At 43.0% G+C, this 18,806-nt stretch overlaps 1 protein-coding gene and 1 long non-coding RNA gene across 2 annotated transcripts in view; one reads left to right on the forward strand and one right to left on the reverse strand.

Annotated features, from left to right (window-relative positions):
* uif (sushi, von Willebrand factor type A, EGF and pentraxin domain-containing protein uif) overlaps positions 1-18,806 on the reverse strand; it is a 78,377-nt gene that overhangs the window by 45,392 nt on the left and 14,179 nt on the right. Inside the window, exon 2 of the mRNA XM_022830383.2 lies at positions 613-640. Coding sequence (XP_022686118.1) covers positions 613-640 — 28 coding nt within the window. The remainder of the gene's footprint in view (positions 1-612; positions 641-18,806) is intronic.
* On the forward strand, positions 15,150-16,634 carry LOC111258827 (uncharacterized). The gene is made up of 2 exons (XR_002679219.2): positions 15,150-15,376; positions 15,766-16,634. It is a non-coding gene; the product is annotated as an uncharacterized LOC111258827 (long non-coding RNA).

Below are 18,806 nucleotides of genomic sequence, written 5' to 3' on the forward strand. Positions count from 1 at the left end.
ATTTGAAACATTTCGTTGAAGATAGGCTCGATTAGGATACGATAGCTATCTGTTGAGGAGACGGCGCGCCTAAAACAGTTGTTACGGCAGCCACCTGCAGTGCAGCCATTCACTACAGTGTGGTCGTAAAAAAGAATACATAAGATGAATGTTTGTACGTTCGGTGTTTTCCACATAAACATCGGCTAAACTAGTGAGAATCTACCTAATAACAGCGACTAAATACACAAAGTCGGCCACATATAAAAAATCATGGGTGACTAGTTAAAGGAAGCTAGCATTTGATCTCTAACTAGAAGCGCACCAGTTTCAGAGATGGTATAGAGTGGTAACGCCGCTTGTTGTATCGTCAGCGTAATTGTCAACGTGTTGTCAAGGGCCAATCGCTGATTAACGTTCCTCGAATCAGGCGAGGAAAACATCATTCGACCCGAAGGTAAACACAAGATACTTCAACGAATGATTGGAGAATAACATCTCAATACTTTAGATGAATTTGATCTGTTGACATAGTCGGTAAAGATACTTTTCGTCACCTTCATACTATCAACCATAAGCGAAGTTGTGGACTTCTAAATCGTTAACAAATAAAAAAAAATCGAAAATATTTACCATGTGGGCAGTCGAATTGGGCGCTAACCTGTAATGACAAGCAAAAGGATGAAACATTAGTGAATTTGTCGTAATTTGTATCGATTTATATTTATATCTCTCGTTATACTGCTACACACTACAAGCTCGTACAGGTCGATTCTACATGTCGACAATACACTTAAGTGAAGTTACCGAAACGATACGTTCCCGTCCGAGGTCATTTTAGGACCAAGGGATACGTTTGTGAATAATTAACATGATTACAACTAAAGTTGGCTCGCTAAATTACACATCGCGGTATATTTTATTCGAATTTTTCCAAGGCCCAATTTGAAGTGTTGGCTTTCTGTTCGTAGGTAAATCTGCCAGCTCGACCAGCGGACCCGATGAGGCCTCTATGGGGCAACTCGGCACTCGTTTAGCGTTATCAGCAGCGGCCTCATCTGCATCACCAGCTTAATTATTATGATCGGCAGCGTCAGCGCATCGACTGACAGTAACGTCCAAAATTAACGACGACGCGCCGTAAATACCCTTTCTTTTTCCTTCCGTCTGTGATCTTTTCAAGTTTGGCCTCCCCCCCCCCGCCCGGCGTCTTCCCGGATTCGTGATGTTGCTGCTGCCAATGGCGCGTGATCCTCGGCTGCTGCCATCGGCATCGAAGCGCGGAGGAGAATAACGGCAAGCGAGGAAGCAGCGAGTGACGAGGCCGGGCGATCCCGTACGATTTTCTTATTGCTAACGTTTCCGTCGCCGCCACTACCAAAATGGCAATAGATGCACGCCATCGCCTTTTTAGTCGTTATTGTTTTCGTCGTCTTTTTGTGTTCGCTGGCAGCGGCCGCGAAGCGGACGGGGGCACCGGTTAGCATCGTCTAGTTCCTCCCCTATTGACTTTGCCGCTCAATTTTGCGCTAGTTCAGTGCGCTCTTTGCTTTACCATACACCGCATCAGCGTCACTGCCTATTGCTGTGCTGGTAACACTGTATCAAAGGTAACGCTGTTTTCGTATCGTAACCGGTAGAGCTTGTCAAGCTGGACCGTAAAAGTTCAGTTTGGTACGAGTCACTCCAAGCGAAGTCCTTTATTCCTTCATACTTGTCTGTCGCCGTATTTGCTATTATTGCTCATTTTGTTTTTAAATCGATTGTCGATATTTCCTCTTCCATTAATTCTACGTTTCAAATGTCTCGTGGCGATGGTTACGTGACCTCGTGTGTAGCAGATTCGTCCAGAGGGACTGCACTAAGAGCGCGATACAAAGGAACGGAGCACCGGATCTTCAGCGGAGCATCTGCAATGCGACTACTCGTCACGAAGGTTACTTAATGAACTCTGCGACCGGGAAGCAACGGTTCCTAAACGCATCGGTTTGAGTTTTCCTCTGCTGACACATTCGCTGCTACCGCCGGCGTCGCCATAGTTCGACACTATGATCTAGCAAATTGCCGCGTACAGCGGAAACAATCACAGTCACGTAACTGATGATCGGGCCTCTAAATATACGATGTCCTTTTGCCTTACGCCGTCCTTCTTGCGTCATCTGGTGACGCTTTTCGGAATTCACCTCGGCGATTCGAGGTTAACTTTATCTCTGCATTTATCACATGTACCGTTGCACTAACATTTTCCCAGCTGGGCTTCATGAAATGCATTCCTTTAGGAATTTTTATATTTTGTCATTTTATTGAATCTTTAAAGCTACTGTGCATAAGCGGGATCTTGTTCATTACACGCGGCCGACGACGATTTTCTATAACAAATGTAAATGCCGTAGTGGTGACATTCTATAAATAAAGGGTTATCTTTCCACTAAAAACAGACACCGCGTGCCTGTGTAGTTAAGTTTATTTTATGATATCAAATGTAAAATACGTAATGTAAAATGTAGATGTAAAGTACGATGCATCTGTCTTAAATTGGATCTCAGTTCGATTCACGTAAAGTAAAAATCGAAATCTGGGCCATTCAGCGGGTGACAAGAACAGCAGTGACTGATGAAGGCAGGTCGAGGGATAGGAAGCGACTGTCGTGCAATCGCTTGAGTATCATTCTATTAAGAATGTGTGTTTTAACAGTGAATCCGCCATCTACGTTTTCATTATCTTGGATACCTAACAAAATTTGCCAATTGATGGGAAGAAGCTCCGAAATACTGCAAAAACTATTTGAGCGAGCCGTTGCCATTATCGTGTAGCACAAGTGAACGTCAGTTGTTAATAGGACATAAATTACAATGACAGTGCCACAATGGAGGTCAGCCAGTAATAAACGAGGTATTTCCGTTACGGCGAAGGTGTCCATCTGATTTTTTTTCCGAATAATCTTCAGGGGGTATTACGCCTTACAGCAATTGGGTTTATCGTATTCTTCGGAACAGGAAGTCCTTGAATTCAATGCAACCCTTGTATTACCTTAAGATTTTTCGAATTGAATATGTTAAGTTCAACAATCCGCTAAATTTCTACCAGACGCTTTCCGATGCAATATGCTTTTTATTTACACTGTCGATTCCTTTCCACGACGCTTAAATGCCGCATTTGTGAAGAAGTTTAGAAAGTTGTTATTTATATTTTTTTTTCTGCTTTTGCGTATTTTCTTTTAGAACTACAGCATTTTGATGTTCGTGGCATTAAAAATTTTTCCACAGTCACGTATATTACGTGCTGTGTTTTTCATGATAAATGAAAACGAAAAGCAACTAGAAGGAAAGGACAACTATAAACTCAATTTGGCAATCTAAGTCCTGCTAGGTTTATGTATTGAGATAGTTTGATTGCTGGCCAGATCCCACTAACATATCTCAGCGGCAGATGAATTGGAACTTGAACATAGGCCAACTGCAATACCTTTAGCGGCGGCTACCTGTAGTGATCTGTATTGATCCCTGTGGCCTTAGCCACAAATTAATCGAAAACAGAGAAAGGCGTCATCGCACCCAGCACCTACATAATATGTAAAGAGCTTTCATACAGATATAGAAATGAGAAATACATGCTACTTAAAAGTACAGAAGTAATAGGTTACAGTTCCACGTCTACTGCTCCAAGAGAATCGCTAGATAATAAAAAAAAAAAAAAAAAAAGCCTAAAGCAATTCTATCTTCACCTAGAAATCCCTACAGCTAATTAGTATTTTAAGTCATCGGTCAACGGCGGCAGAAGCGTCGGGCGAATCAGTAACAAACTAACCAGTTTGTGTCCTGGACAGGTGACGTTTGTCCTTCGTTTGCAGCGCTGCCATATCAAATGCGAATTAACGTTTGGAAGCGGCCATAGGAGTCAACGAGTGTGTGCACAAATGGCTTGTAGGCGAAACAAGCAAACAGGATAAAAAAAAAAAGTACCGTCTACAAAACTACATATTGAATGACAACGCGTGTCACCAACGTGCTCGGCAACGCTATCAGCGTCACCGCTACAATCAACAGCTGAAACTTGTCTCTGCTCTACAATTCTGAAAGTGCCAAAATCTAGAGCGTGTCTCAAGCAGTAGACGCCGAACTAGCAGCATGTGACGTCTTTCGTATTAGACTAGATTTTTCTGTTTTTCTACAACGACGACAACGCCAGTGGCTTCTGACCACGTCGAAGACAACAGTCAACCGACGGAAACATTGAGGCACCATTACTACGCAGGCGCCATCGCATATATTGATGTCAGCGTTTAACGACGCCGACACGAAATTCATTCACGATACGTGTAGGGCCGGGAAGACGAGCGCCGACTGGTTTGGCCCATGAACCGATGGATAATCAGATGTCCTTTATGTATATGGCCATGTTCGTAAGCAACACGACCATCAGTAGTACGACCCCTACTACATTATCAGCATTGACTTTGATTTTTGCTGTCTACATGATCTGAAACAAATCTCAAGTTCAAATACAGTCGTAGCGTAGACCTAGTGAACAGGCCAAAGCTAGATTAGGCTTTCTACAGACATTAATTAAGGCGACTGCGAAAGTAAGGTCATAGCAGCCACAGCGGACGATGGCTTGTGGCGTTAGAGGTTAATTGCCATAGTACCAATAACGTGTTGCAGAAATTGCATAGCACTGTAACACTGCGCCGCAGGCTCTGGCGTTCGGAGACGTATGCCACGTGCTCTACTGCTAATGCTAGTAATCGTCGTCGGAGTGGACGGACACGGCAGCGCACCAGAGACGACAAGTCGTTGACAACGACGACGATAGTAAGGTCTAGCTGTAACGGTCACCATTATTATCCGTCAAAAAGGCCACATCAACAGTATCAGCAATAACGGGCTACAAAATAGGGTTCCTAACGATTAATTGCTACGAGCTAAAAAGACAGAAGAAACCAACTGTGCCATGGGACCCAGTGGCCCGAGCAGAAGCTGCACCGAGGCCGCGGCTAGGCAGAAGAACAAGCAGCAGGCAGACACGCACGACGCGCGCATATAAACGGTTACAGCAACAGCAGCGGCGTCTAGGCCATGCGAGAAAGCTCTTCGTCGGAACTTGGCTTTATGATTGCGCAGAAGTGCGTCTATATATGTGTACAGTCGTTTGTGTCGGTGCCTCTGAGTGATTGTGTTAGCGGCTTGACCAAGCTGAGACGCCGTGGACGCTGCCGTTGCTACTTTGTGCTGCCCACTGTAGCCCTCTTATCCTTCATACTATAAGTGCTACACGCACTAAGACTACTATTGCTAGCGCCTCCCAACCCCTTCTTCGTTATCTTTTCCTTTTTTCTTCTCTTCTTATACAACAACAACAACAACAACAGCAGCAGCAGCAGCAGCAGAATCAGCTAACGGTGGCACGTTGCACCTGCTGACGGATCTACGGTACCTCGTCGCATCTCGACGAAAGCGTTCCCTCTTATAACATATCGCCATAACATAAGAAGATCGCTTTCCAGGCGGCCGACCGGCTGGCCGGCCAGCTACCTGCCGCATTTTAACTCAGCCTTAATCCCTTTCCCTGAAAGACGAGCAATAGTTACTCTGATGCAAACATCTTACCCTACTTACACTAGTAATTCCAAACACTGAACAAACAGGAAAACAAAAATAGTAGAATTATCGGCAATCCTTAATCTATCTATCTTAAATTATATTTGTTTGAGCTACCGTTGCTAAATTTCAACATCCACTCTTCAATGCTATGGATAATGCGCACCTCATATAGAGATTTTCTGTCTCCAGTCCAGGAATCCCCAAATAGTTCTAAACACTCCCATAGACTGTAGATGCATACGAACTTGGACTAAATAAGTTAAAATGCTTAGCGTGTCATACAGTTAAATAACTAAGTTATTTCTTGCTAAATGTAGAACGCATTTTAAAACAAAGGACTCACTAGAGCAAAATGCCATAGTACAATTTTCAATATTACCATTGTTATAATAATATCTGCACGCCAGCATGGATGAATGGATGTGTGCGAAATAGAGACGCTAAACAAGCGCAAGGCCAAGTTATGTGTCCTTTACCTTTTTCCATGAGAACGCTGCGCCTAACTGTTAAAATGATCTCTGATGAAACTAATGAATCATCTTTGACCGAACAGTGATGCCGACTATGTAGCTAGGCAAAGAAGTGTTTCTTTGACAGGCTACAGAATAGCGGAACAAAGGCATAATAGGCCAAAAACATAATAGTAACGTTTATGATGTATACTAAAATGCTTCTACTAATCCCAAAATTATCATTCTTAAAAATGAAACTGTTATTTTGCATTATAGTAAATATTTTTATTGAGTTATAATAGGACAGATACGCCACGGTTTTTCTAAGAGTTTGATTGAATATGAAGTCCTATAATATGCTAGCTATTTTTTAAGTCAACCATTTTCACTAACCTGTTTGACGGTTTTCCTCTGCGTTAAATTTTAAGGTTACATACATTTATACGACTCAGTTGGACGAAGTCTTTTTGTCATTTAAAACAAAAATACGCAACCTAACAGTTAGTTTTTATGCCTCCATCAAGGTGGGCGTTAGGAGACGCCCACTAGTCCCTGGCTGATCTTAATCCATTACGGCTTGTTTCAATCGCTCAATCCGGTGGGGATTGGCAATTATCATAGAAAACCAACGACTATCCAAATGACACAGCTTTGGGTTAGCATTGGAAACCCAGTTGACGTGACCCGACGACCGCCTGTGTCGCCATTTAGCCCTCATTTCGTCAGTCTGTCGCTTGTGGGTGTTCTCCTGCCTGGTGGTTATACGTAGTTAAGCGACTGCAATGACGCTTTGCATTGACTGACAGATATATACCGTGCATACTGAATACGTTCATATGGTTGTCTTGACCAATATTTGTAATATCGATTCTAGTCTTTATGTTCAGTTAGTAAAAATGTTTATTAAGGCTTTTAGGCGAAATAATTATGCCTTGAGAATTTTTAACGGACGGATTTGTTTTTTAACAGATAATAACACAAAAAAAATAATGGAAACTGCATCCGCACCGAATAAGTAAAAATGGGACTATGTATATATATTCTTTTTTGCTTATAGGGATATTACTTGTTTCTGTTATGTAATGGCTATTTCGTCGTTGACGTGGGCAAATTGTAGAATAATAATTCTTATTATCTTAATAGCATAAAAATAAATGTAGAATAAGATTTGATTAAAATAGAAGGTAAAGCTTTTACCTGTTAAATAACAACGAAGGACAATGCTAAATCATTTTGTATGGTAGCATCTTAAATCGATATAAAAATCGACGTTATCCGCGATACAAACTTTACACTAAAATTAAGGCAAGGCTGAGAGTCATCGGGCGCCAGCTGGCCGAGCAGAGTTCGCTTCAGAGCAGTAACCCCACAGAAAGCGTGGCCTTGTTTTAGCCCAGCCTTCCTGTAGCCATTTTCTGAACCCACCCCCCAAAGTATCGATTATATCCAAATTCAACTCATGAAGGCCGCCACAAACCGATTCATATTTGTACCTGTTATGAGCAAAAAACGAAGCTGCAGCAAAGGACAGCGCGAAAAAAAAGTAAATTCGCACATAATAGGTCCATCGGGCTCCCGAAGGTAAAAAGAGGGATGATCATACAACAACAACATTTGGGAGCACGAACGGTGCCCTCTTTTTAGCTGGTTGTCAAAAACAACCCCCGCTATGGTCAACAATGCATACATGCTACATAGACATACTGTCACGTAGACCGAACCTTATGGAATACGATGACACTCATGTGGTACACCACTGTCCTTTATTGTCGTCTTGCGGTTAGCTGTCTTGTTGACGATTGCTGTTCAGCGATCCGTTGCATTTTATGGCATCGTTGCCGGGCCAACTATAGCAAACCGATCGTCAAATCCGTCCGCTTTTCCTACGACATACAAGCAAACTAACTAATATGGCGCCATTAACGGTCGCTCGGTTCAAGCGAAAGATTGGACAAATGGTCGCCATGTTTGTAGCACGTGTTCTTCCAGTAGCACGACACATGTATGTATGTATGTATATACAATAATTGTGCTGCGTGGCCAGCAAATATTGGAACAGTTGTTGTCATTCAAAGAAACATAAGCCTGGCGCTCGACCGCCAATCGTACCATCAAAACGCTTATTGGAGCTGGTACAAATGATGACGATAGCATCTGGAGAGCTTTTAAAGATCTATGAATACATGTTAGCTGCCGAGCAAAGGCAATCACTGCCGTTCTGTTTTATTGGTTGGGGATGAACGTACACGCAGCGCTTTTATAGTACGCCTTGGTAGGAAATAATACGCGACGATGACGCCATTCTTCATTCAGTGTTTTTTCGCCAGCGGATATAGACTGCAGTGGATTTGTTACAGGCGTCGTTCGATTTCTATTGTACAGTAACTAGTCTCAGATGCGTCGACGCTAACCCCGATGTCGTGTCGGACGGACCGCCTTGGTAAAACGATAGTCTAGGATTTTTTGAATCTGGCTTAACGGGTGTGCAAGTTGGTCATTTCTATCATCTTATAGGGTACGTCTATCTATTTCCATGTCGAAAGTATACCTGCGCAAAGACTGAAGTCTCGCACTTTCATAGCGGCATCGTGCATGTCATCATGATAATTGGTATCAGTGTCCTCTCAGTAACGAATGCATCCATTATTTGAGCAGCAGCGGTGGCGGTACGGAATTGGGACGTGAATGGGTCCTTTTCGTCCGAGTGTCATCGTTATGACCATTATCAAGAGCAGCGATGGCATCACTGCTGCTCTTCGTCGCTAATAATATTAATATGACCGTTACTACCATAACAACAATAACCTGAATATATGCCTGACGCCCAAAAGGTCGATGGATAATGGCAAGCAAACTGGTTAATGTTTTTTTTTTTTATTGGTCGTCAATAGACGTTTTGTGTTGCTGTAATTAGCCACGTAGGATTATACCTACGGACGGCATTGACGGTCCGTATCGGGTCCGCCATTCACACGCTAAAAATAAACGATAGTTATCACTAGCACCATCATCATCGTCATAGAATGATGGTCATGACGATGATGCTGATCGACGGAGAACATTTGGACATATTTGGATCATGAGCCGATAAGTAGACGAATAGGTCGACAGCTGGATGCGTACAGAAACTGACAGGGAGCGGAAAAGGCAGGCAGTAGCCATCGGTGATCGTCTGGTTCGGTTCACTTCAATCAATAATTAGTTGAAGATCGAGCCAATCGGAAAACCAAGTGTGGCACTTGTACCTAAGGAAGATGCTGGTTAGTTATGGCGGCGCCAGTAAATGAAGAATAACAGCAACTTACGCGGCTTTTACAGATACGACGGTATGTATTGGTGGCATATTCGTATAGTAATGGCAACAACTAGCATCTTCGTCTATCGTGCACGCATATGCACATCGGATACGTAAGTGTACGCGTACAAAAAGGGGCGAGGGTAAACAAACTAGGGACGTAGGTGAAGGCGTAAACACACGAATTAACGAGAACTAATATTAAATAATGGCGATGACGAAGGGAAGAAGTATTTAAAATGCCGATCCGGACAAATAGATAATGTGAAGACATTATTTTCTATTGAATGTTGTGGAACATGTATGCTACTATCGGTAGCATCATCTACGATTGACTCACATCCTCTTTTTATGGCCAGCCTTTATTCCATTTTGTTGGATTGCAGCGTTGCGATACATTTACCTGACGCCTAGGTATGAACACTAGCACATACGATGAGAACTTTTTGTGATCATTAGCCGTACTTTGATAAACACGTTGAAAAATCTTGTTGCATGGCTTAAAGGTGTGCTCCGCGTATAGGATATAGATATGGCCTAGGGCCTCGTTGCTTTGCTATTATTGATCAGATTTAGAGGACGGGCACATTATGATGTTGTGCGTGCCTTAGGCAAGTGTACATCTAGACACCATTTCACCAAGTTCTGATAGATTCTGAGGTGCAATGACATCCTCGAGCGACATTTCAGTTCAGCTAATAAACGGTTCACGGGTTGAACCACTCTGTCGATCTGGCGATGGCAGTGAACATTGACAAAACACCGGTAGAACGCCACCAAGTGTTTCCGCCGGCAAAGAAAATCGACCGGCCATAACTGCAGGTTACGCTCTACAACAACAACGCCCAGGAGACTGGACTCGGCGAAAGCCAATGAAACCGTGTCACTTCGGCTCCGTCGTTTCGCTTCGCTCCGTGCATCCTGGTTCGGACTAGAGCCGATATCGCCAGTGTCGACGACGATATCAGCTTTACCCAGCAAGTCGCTACTACTGCTGTCAGCGCCTTCTTCTACTTTTTCGTTTTCACTGGAATGGATGAGTCAGGCCGTCCTGCGCCTGCAACAAGGGTCAACAGGGGTTATTATCACTACCACTGGCGTCGTCGTTTCGGCCCGATTGACGCAACGCCATTCTACCCTCTGTGAAAGTGGGGAATGGGAAGAGAAAGATAGAAGATAACCGCTGGAGGGGAACGGAAATCGCAGTATAGCTGTAGAAGGATTCTACGAGGATCGCAGAAATCACCATTTGTTCAACACTGCCGATTTAGTACTCCGCATGGTACCACCTAGGTTAGCGAGTGTAGTAAATATTAAAACTAAATTTTCCTCTGATCACTGCTGGTGGTCGTAATGATGCTGGCGTCAACGGAGGTCGTGGTTTTCGCTCAGACTCTACTGCTGCTGTAGCCGCAAACGATATAAGATGACCAACCAGATGATCATTTTACATTTCGTGCTTGCATTTGTCCATTCGCTCGTCCCAGTCGTTTCGTCAAACGGCGCTGGCAACGATGCCAACACGAGTACAAGTTGCAGCAGAGGGAAGGAGAACAATCCCCTGCGACTGCCTCCTCACTCACACGATAGGGCGGCGAGATAACGCGGCTCGAGCCAGCATCAGCACAGAATAAGTAACACATGGTAGGGAAATATGTACAGCGCGTCTGCGTCAATACACCCATACATGCAGTATAAAAATATACATAAGAGAGAGAGAGAGAGATAAACATTAGTTACAACGACGCACCGTCTTTAACTACGCTTGGATTTGCTGTGGGTGAAATCTGATTGAGTAAATCATTCAGTTGAAGCAACAGAAACAAGAAGGCCTTTTTCCCTTCACCGAGAACCACGTGACATCGTGAGAATAGAGATGTCCTATAAACCGCTGTACCCCTATGGCACGTTTTTCTCATGTGCACGCAAGCATGTATGTAACGCTTTTCATGCCGCGGGTTGCCCACCCATAGGAATACTGGATGAATCGGTCATTTTCGCAAACGTACTGTAACAGAGACACGTTGTTTTCCTTGTAAGCAAAAGTAAAAAACTGAAATATTAAAAGATATTTAGAATTTCTGATATGAAATACATCGATCATTTATTGATGAGGCGCTCAAAATGGAGAACGCTCGAGACAAATTCTCAAAAGTAGACTGTGTACAACATAATGTATATTCTACTGGGCATCTTTAAGCTGTATTGTTTAATCTTTGTCGCGACTTATATCTGTGAATTTATGCCACGATGCGCTTTTATTTTTTAATTCTATTTTTTTTTTTTTTTTAATAATTGTCTGTCTTACGTATATCCTTCTTTGCTGGTGTTTTTTGTGCCAAAGTATACCCCACCCATAGATGGGCCGCAAAAAATATCCAAACGGATTAGGAACAGATTTCCAGCAGAAGGAACATAGGAGAAAAGCGCACATCTAATATCATATAAGAACAATGTTGTATAAAATTGTTTATGTTCTTTCTAGATATTCGCACAGGTGGCCCGAACGTTGACGACTCGTCTTCGTGCCACATCCAAACGCTCAGATGTCTCACACTGTGCGCTCCTGAATGAAGAAGCTTTTTCGTTGACGGCTGCTTATTCGACGAATTTACATAATTTCGCTCTTTCAGAACGCTTCTTGCAGGAAAAATTGGAAAGCCTCGTGGTGGAAGCCTGTCAAAAAACGAAAGCGAGGCAGACAGAGGGAAAGGAAAAGACGAGGCGGGAGAATGAGTTCTTGCGGGTCTATCAAATTGGCCGGAATCCACGTCGCCAGTATCCGCCACCCAGGAGGCTGGGTGGATGGATGATGTCAATGAACAGCCGTAGCGGCTTCCCTGGCGCAGCGGCTGCCGCTAGAGTACGGGGGGTAAGAGAGAAGACATTTGGTAGTCAACAACAGGGACTCGATCACGAGAGCTGAAATTTCCACTAAAACCGTCAGAAAACGGCAACAGATTTTGTCGTTTTCCTCTATGTTGACGGTGTGGCCCATCCCCTAACGACGTCCGGTCGTGCGTCTGCTATTGACCGATTCCGGCGTCCTCACGGTAAATCAGTGAATATGAACAGGATAGCCATTCACACACACGACCGCACCTATACGAACGCACAAGAGCTGTTTTTTTTTTGTTTTTTATATAACATTACGCATACAAATATTTTCTATCGATGTACATTTGCTTGTTTCTTTGAGATTTTTTCTTCCTGACCGCTAAATATACAATATAATTGTCAGGAATAGTCAAAATTACGATGAGATTACATTAAATAAGATTACCATCCATGCTGAAGGTTATTATAGTGTTACACCTACATTTTTTGAAGGTGACACGTTTGATTAACCCTAGAATTCAGATAGTTGATGAAACCTATTATAAACTATTATAGTTTCTGGTATGATTCACTTCAAACGCTATGATTGAGTTGCCCTTATAGCTCGAAAGATATAAGTAGTGGTCCTTAGCTTTGTAAGAAAAGGGCCAAATGAATAAAAACAGCTCTATTTACGCCCTTGATCATAATAAATCAGCATAGGGCGGTGGTTTAACAGCCACATTTAACCTGCTAGTATGATCCTTCACTCTTTGAAATACGTGCGATTAATTTTTTCTGTGTTGTCCAACAAATCGCCCGTTAACGAGTGAGGCCGGCAGTGCTACGATTAGTTTAAGTTCGTTGACTTGAAAGATAATTATAGTGGGTCCAGCGTATGGCGTAGATACGTCATTATTATTATTATTATTATTATTATATTGATTTTGGCGGCGCTGCTGGTACTGTTCGTCGGCCTGTTTTGGCCTATTGTTAGCGGCGAAGTTTTTTTTTAAATAACCGCGCGAGTCGACGCTCGAACTAGCCAGATGAAAAGAAATTTGTTTATTTGTTGCTTGTTGTATCAATCAGTCGGGCAGGTAACCGAGTGAGCGAGCAAAACGTCAGCACACGTTCCGATTAACTGTACACAACGACACTACTGAAGACAGCGGTAAAGACGTTGGCAACGGTACAAACTGTACATGCTTACGTACGGGCGCATGCGACGGCAGGGATTCGAACGAAACGCTAATCCGCATAAGACGCTGATAAGCTACGGACGACGAAAAAAAAAAAGAAGATAGTCACAGATAAATTTTACCGAACTATAACGAGGTTTCCAGGGGAATCCAAAATGAAAGGCAGAAACTTGAATTCACAACAGACTATAAATAATGACAATTGTAGTAAAATTTATAAAGGGCAACATCGGCATAGAGTAGGTAACAAACAGCTGAGCAAAAGCATCTGCCTTGGTCAAAATTAAAACCAATGTATTATGTATTAAAAATAACTAAACAATACTAAATAAAATATATAGTAGAACGAAGGCAGCAAGGTTAACCGATTAACTCTACATGTGAAACCTCTAAAATTAAATTTGCCGCCAGTGTATCAAGCATGCTGTAGCACTTCAACGATATAAGTACAACGCAAGGTATAGGACAACAGACGCTCATCCGTACATAAAACAATTCCTTAACTAATTTTATCAAATTTAAGAGCTACCGTTAAGTGTGAGTTGCAGTATTATTTAATCAGAGAATGGCAAACAATTAGCAGACTGCTTGAAGGATGACCTATGCTCCGCCAAAATGGCTAAATTCAGTAACCGTTAATTACGAACGTATCTGATCCATAGGTTGTTGGCCTATGTCATATTATAGGTTTAAAATATTACATATAGTCGAACGCTTGCCTGATCGTTAGTGTTCAATAAACGAGCCTCGATATACCTTGGTCTCTTTCCCGTTAGCGAAAGACACAGTGATTTCTCAAAAATCAAATAGGTATGTACTCTATTTTTAGCGGGATTTTGCTTTTCATGGTTATTCGAAAAGCGTTGTGAGAGACTGTCGACTTGAGCGAACCCGAACAGCAAAAGCAAATACATCTTAATCACCGCGATGGTTGGCCATATTTTTATTCATTAGACGTCACAGGACGACTAATAGCGCACAATACGTCAAATTAGCCATTGGCTAATTACGTCTCTATTACGTTTAGATGGTTTGACGTGAAGTCAGTTTGAAAACATTTTTCCGGCCGGAGAGCTGGACGCGATCGATTCACGCCAAGTGTTATCCAATTACATTTGACATTAGCAAATCACATAACAGAATGTCGGAATACTGTGCCTACGTTTGCCATTCCGCTGCTGCAGCGTAAATTGTTTGATCGTTAATTTATAGCCTCTGTGGGTTCTAGTCATAATCGGGGACATATTTCTACCAGATTTCCCCTTTCGCAAAATGATTGAAAGGAAATAACGCTATAGCTGATTTTTCGCTCACTCTTTTTCAAGGCGTCTTTTAGAAGCGGTGTCATCATCGTTAGCATCGTCGTCCCCATCACGACCACCGCTGTCGGAAGCCAGAACGAATTATTGAATTATACTAGCTCGGATCACGAACGAACGGTAAGGGCTTGCGCGAGTGTCTGCACGTGGGCAAAATGTTCTGTCAGGCGGCAGCTGCCCGAGACAGGAAGATGCTCTATTTTTCTAGGTAACAATGGTAACGACACTAACAACAGCAACAACAATCACAACTTTGGTTGCTGTAACAATGTCAAGCTTGAGTTATTCCCTTTTTGAGACACCTCCAGAGCTGACTAGAATTAGTGTGAATAAGATATCTGGAAATCGACTCGGCCTGATCAAGGGATTCATTGATGAGTTTCAATTGCTAATCCACTTAGCTGAGACAGTGTTCGCCTACTAATAACAAATGGCAAATGCTATATCCGCTTATTTTGTTACAGAAAGCGGCGGCACGACATTGCAGGCCCACGCAGACAGAGACTATACGTCTGCACCAAGCGCCCCCCTGCTGCTGCCTCCAGCATAGTGTAATTGGTCATTGCCTTCCATAAATGAGCGCACATTGGGAGCTTTGAACAAAATTCGCAAGCATCTCTTGAATGTCACTGAGACCCAAACGTATATATCACGGGGGAGTCGCATAGACACAACGAACGACGAGACAATCAACAATCCTACACATACACATGTAGGTATAAGACTTATAGGTACTATAGTAGCATAATAAATGCCTGTTATATCAGCTATAGCGAAAAACAAGCGAGGCGAAATATATCGAAAGAGGACAGGTTCGATTTTGGTTGTGACCGTAATATCTCTGTGTGCGTCAGCCTCATTATCCGTTCTGCACTAGCTACTCAGGAGGCGTCTGATAAACAGCTCTACAAAATTATCCTATAAACGAACGACATAAAAGAGAGTCAGTTAAAAAAATGTGTTTAAAATCATTCAGTACAACTGCTCGAAATCTATTGAATCAGTGGATTTTTGCATTATTGTTTTTTTGGTCAACTAGCTAATAATATGTAGACGGGTTTGGCAAATTTGGCTAGTCGATCGTTGTGGGCGGACTGTCAGGATTTCAGGTAAACGGATGAGCGGATCGCGATTTCAGTGGCATTCTACAATAAACGATGTACACTTTGACACAAAAGCATGCCGAGATCGATATAACCGTTTGCAGTAACGGGTCCCGAAGTTCGGTATGGCCGTACAATGTCATCATCAACAAACCGCTTTCTATGAGGACGTAGCAACGTTCTTGCTGTACAGAAAACAACAGCTGGCAGCAAAACGAACAGATAGACGGGATCTACAACAAACAAACAAACACACACGGATGACGGCGAAGATGACAACTACTGCAACAACCTTAACTGCCAAATGTCAAAACCATCGTCACCGCCGCCGCCGCCGCCGTTCTCATCGTCGTCGAAGGCAGGTGAGAGACGACGGTAACAGCAACAACAACAGATAGTGTTGGCGGCGGTGATGATGATGGTGTTGTTTATGGAGGCAGGTGCAACATAGAACAACCGTTGGCATAGAAGTAAAAGTGTCTAAACGAAACGACGGCAGTGGCAAAAGATCTTGTACCATGCTGACACGGATTTCAATGGATAGACACAGACAGATATAATACGCCGCTGTCCATAGATTTGCACCGATCAGTCGACAACACGATAGTGCTTACCTAACGAATGCTTGAATCATCAGCAACTGCTACCGGAACCCAACATTCCAGGGACTCAGTGTTCGGGAGGAATAAAAACACAAGCGAAACTATGGTACCATCACCACTATACCATCCAGTAACAACGACAGCAATCTCACTCAAGACGCCATTTGCAACGGAGCGAAAAGTTGTCACAGAGAACTGACCCCAGCAAATGCAATTCAATAACATTCCGGAATACGCGGGTAATAAAGTGCCATCTCAGGCTCAACGCGCCAATTGCAGGATTGGTAACGCTTGTCAGAACAGCAATCACAGTAGCATAAAAGCTGGCAATGCCCCTGTTTCGAAGCGTGTCCTCTTTTCGATTGAAAACAGAGAGATTGACGTTAATACCAGGTATTCTGCCGTGATTTTTGTCGAACGTCAGGCGAACGTACGAAAGTCAGACAGGTGGATGGATGGGCAGATCATAGAGAATGACAATGAATTTGCTGGGAACTACACATCCACATGACGGGCTCACAATTTTCCAGTGCGGATGTTTTTCTTCTAGAGGTAATAACGCGACGGATCATAGTCAACTGATGCAGTCCAGATGCCGATAAACAAACAAGCAGTAAAACGAAGGTACCTTCATTGGCGATGCTAGACGCCGCTCTGATCGGGAGTAGTTACCGCTTAGAAATAGGCGGAAAGAGGAATCTCGCTCTGCTAAAAACCCCCAATTTGTCAACCTTTTCTTTTAATTTTATTCCGCCTATTCTTTCGACACCCTTAAAAACTGCAGCACAAATAATGATTGTTCTTCCAGGAGTAAAGGCCTAATTCGCATAAAAGAAGCTGGCTCCCTCCTGCATGGTCTGCCAAGATTGGAATAAATATTTTTTTTTGCATTACGCTTCAGCGGCAAGTAGTATTTTATCTTCCGAAGACTAGAACACTATATTGAGAGTACAGAATATTGATGTGAAAGCATTATGAAACAATTTGCCATAAGGAAGCGTGAACTTTCTTCATAGAGAACGAACATGGCCAATTGTATTTCTACAGACGATATTGTGACAGTTATCATGCATGTTGAAGTGTGAACCCAGCAAAAACTAATCTATCTGTGTTATTAATTTCGAAATAACCATTTCATTTAATTAAGGCATGGATACAAATGTTTTCTTCTGCAAAGCTTATGCCACTTGTTTGCCGTGAGCTAATATCCTACCCAGTGATCAAAAGCAGGTCAGAAACAGAATGTATCCTCGATCTAAAAATGTGGAGAACTTCTTAACGATTGTAGGCTTTAGTACAGGATGTTGCTACCAAACGCAATTAGTATTCAGTGTGGCTCAGATGTTTTATTTCAATACGTTTCTTAAGGCCACCAATAGATCGAAAGGCGATCATCGCTTATCTTAGAAGCGCGTCCATCAAGTTCCATCAGAAGTGACTTTTCTGCTAGTTCCCCGATCATTTGCGCTTCATGCCTATGTACATTATTAGCGCGTTTCGCTACCGAATAACTGTTGGGTCTTCTGTATGATCCATACGACTTTTACACATCTTAGGACATCTGCGGATGTGTAGCAAGTTGGCTCAAACGTTTTTTAATTCCTAACAGAGAACGTTAATGTCGCCTCTTGCGAACACCACTTTTCACCGCCATCTTTGCCAAGGAACGCTAAATAGTCAAGTAAGTAGCATCGCCCAAAAACGAAAAAGGTAAAAGGCCAGACCTCATTCACCCTACGTTAGTCATGAAGAGGCGAAACATCGCAAAGGACAGATAACGTCGCTGGATCATTTGACGCGCGTCTTCATTTCGATCAACGACGAACGTCGTGACAGACATGTCAGTCTCAAGATTCGTTTGACTTTTCGCCCAGGAGTTCTTCCTATTGCTTGCGGGTCACTGCAAGCGCACTCATACATTACTATAGACATGGCAGCCACTGCCCGAGCCAACTTTTCATAGACGCACACACACACACACACACACTTACGCCCACACAACTGTCTATATAATACAACAACGAGTTCCTAACAGGGTCCGCATTGAGTGCTGTTAATAGCAGCAGAGCTACCATTGTCCGCCTCCGTCGAACAAGCAGACGTACACGAATAGGTACTCAGACACACGTACAGAAGCACAAACAGATTTCGCGGCGAGAAAGACGCTTTTACACACGCGTGAATGAGCCAGTGACTAATGAATAATGAAAAGGAAGCGAACAAAAAAAAAAACGCCACCAATTCGAGTTGTTATCCTCTGCCAATCGCACCGTATAACCTGTAAGCACTGTTATTACTACCAGTACCATAGGTATTACTACGATATTAAACGTGCCATTATCGTCAACGTATTGATTCTTTTCCTGTGAAAAATGTATGCCCTTGACAGCCAGCCGACGCTTCCGCTCCGTAATGCTCACATCTGTGTTCTTTGCAC

This window comes from Varroa jacobsoni, unplaced genomic scaffold (genome assembly GCF_002532875.2).
Source record: "Varroa jacobsoni isolate VJ856 unplaced genomic scaffold, vjacob_1.0 scaffold_267, whole genome shotgun sequence".
Lineage (NCBI taxonomy): Eukaryota > Metazoa > Arthropoda > Arachnida > Mesostigmata > Varroidae > Varroa > Varroa jacobsoni.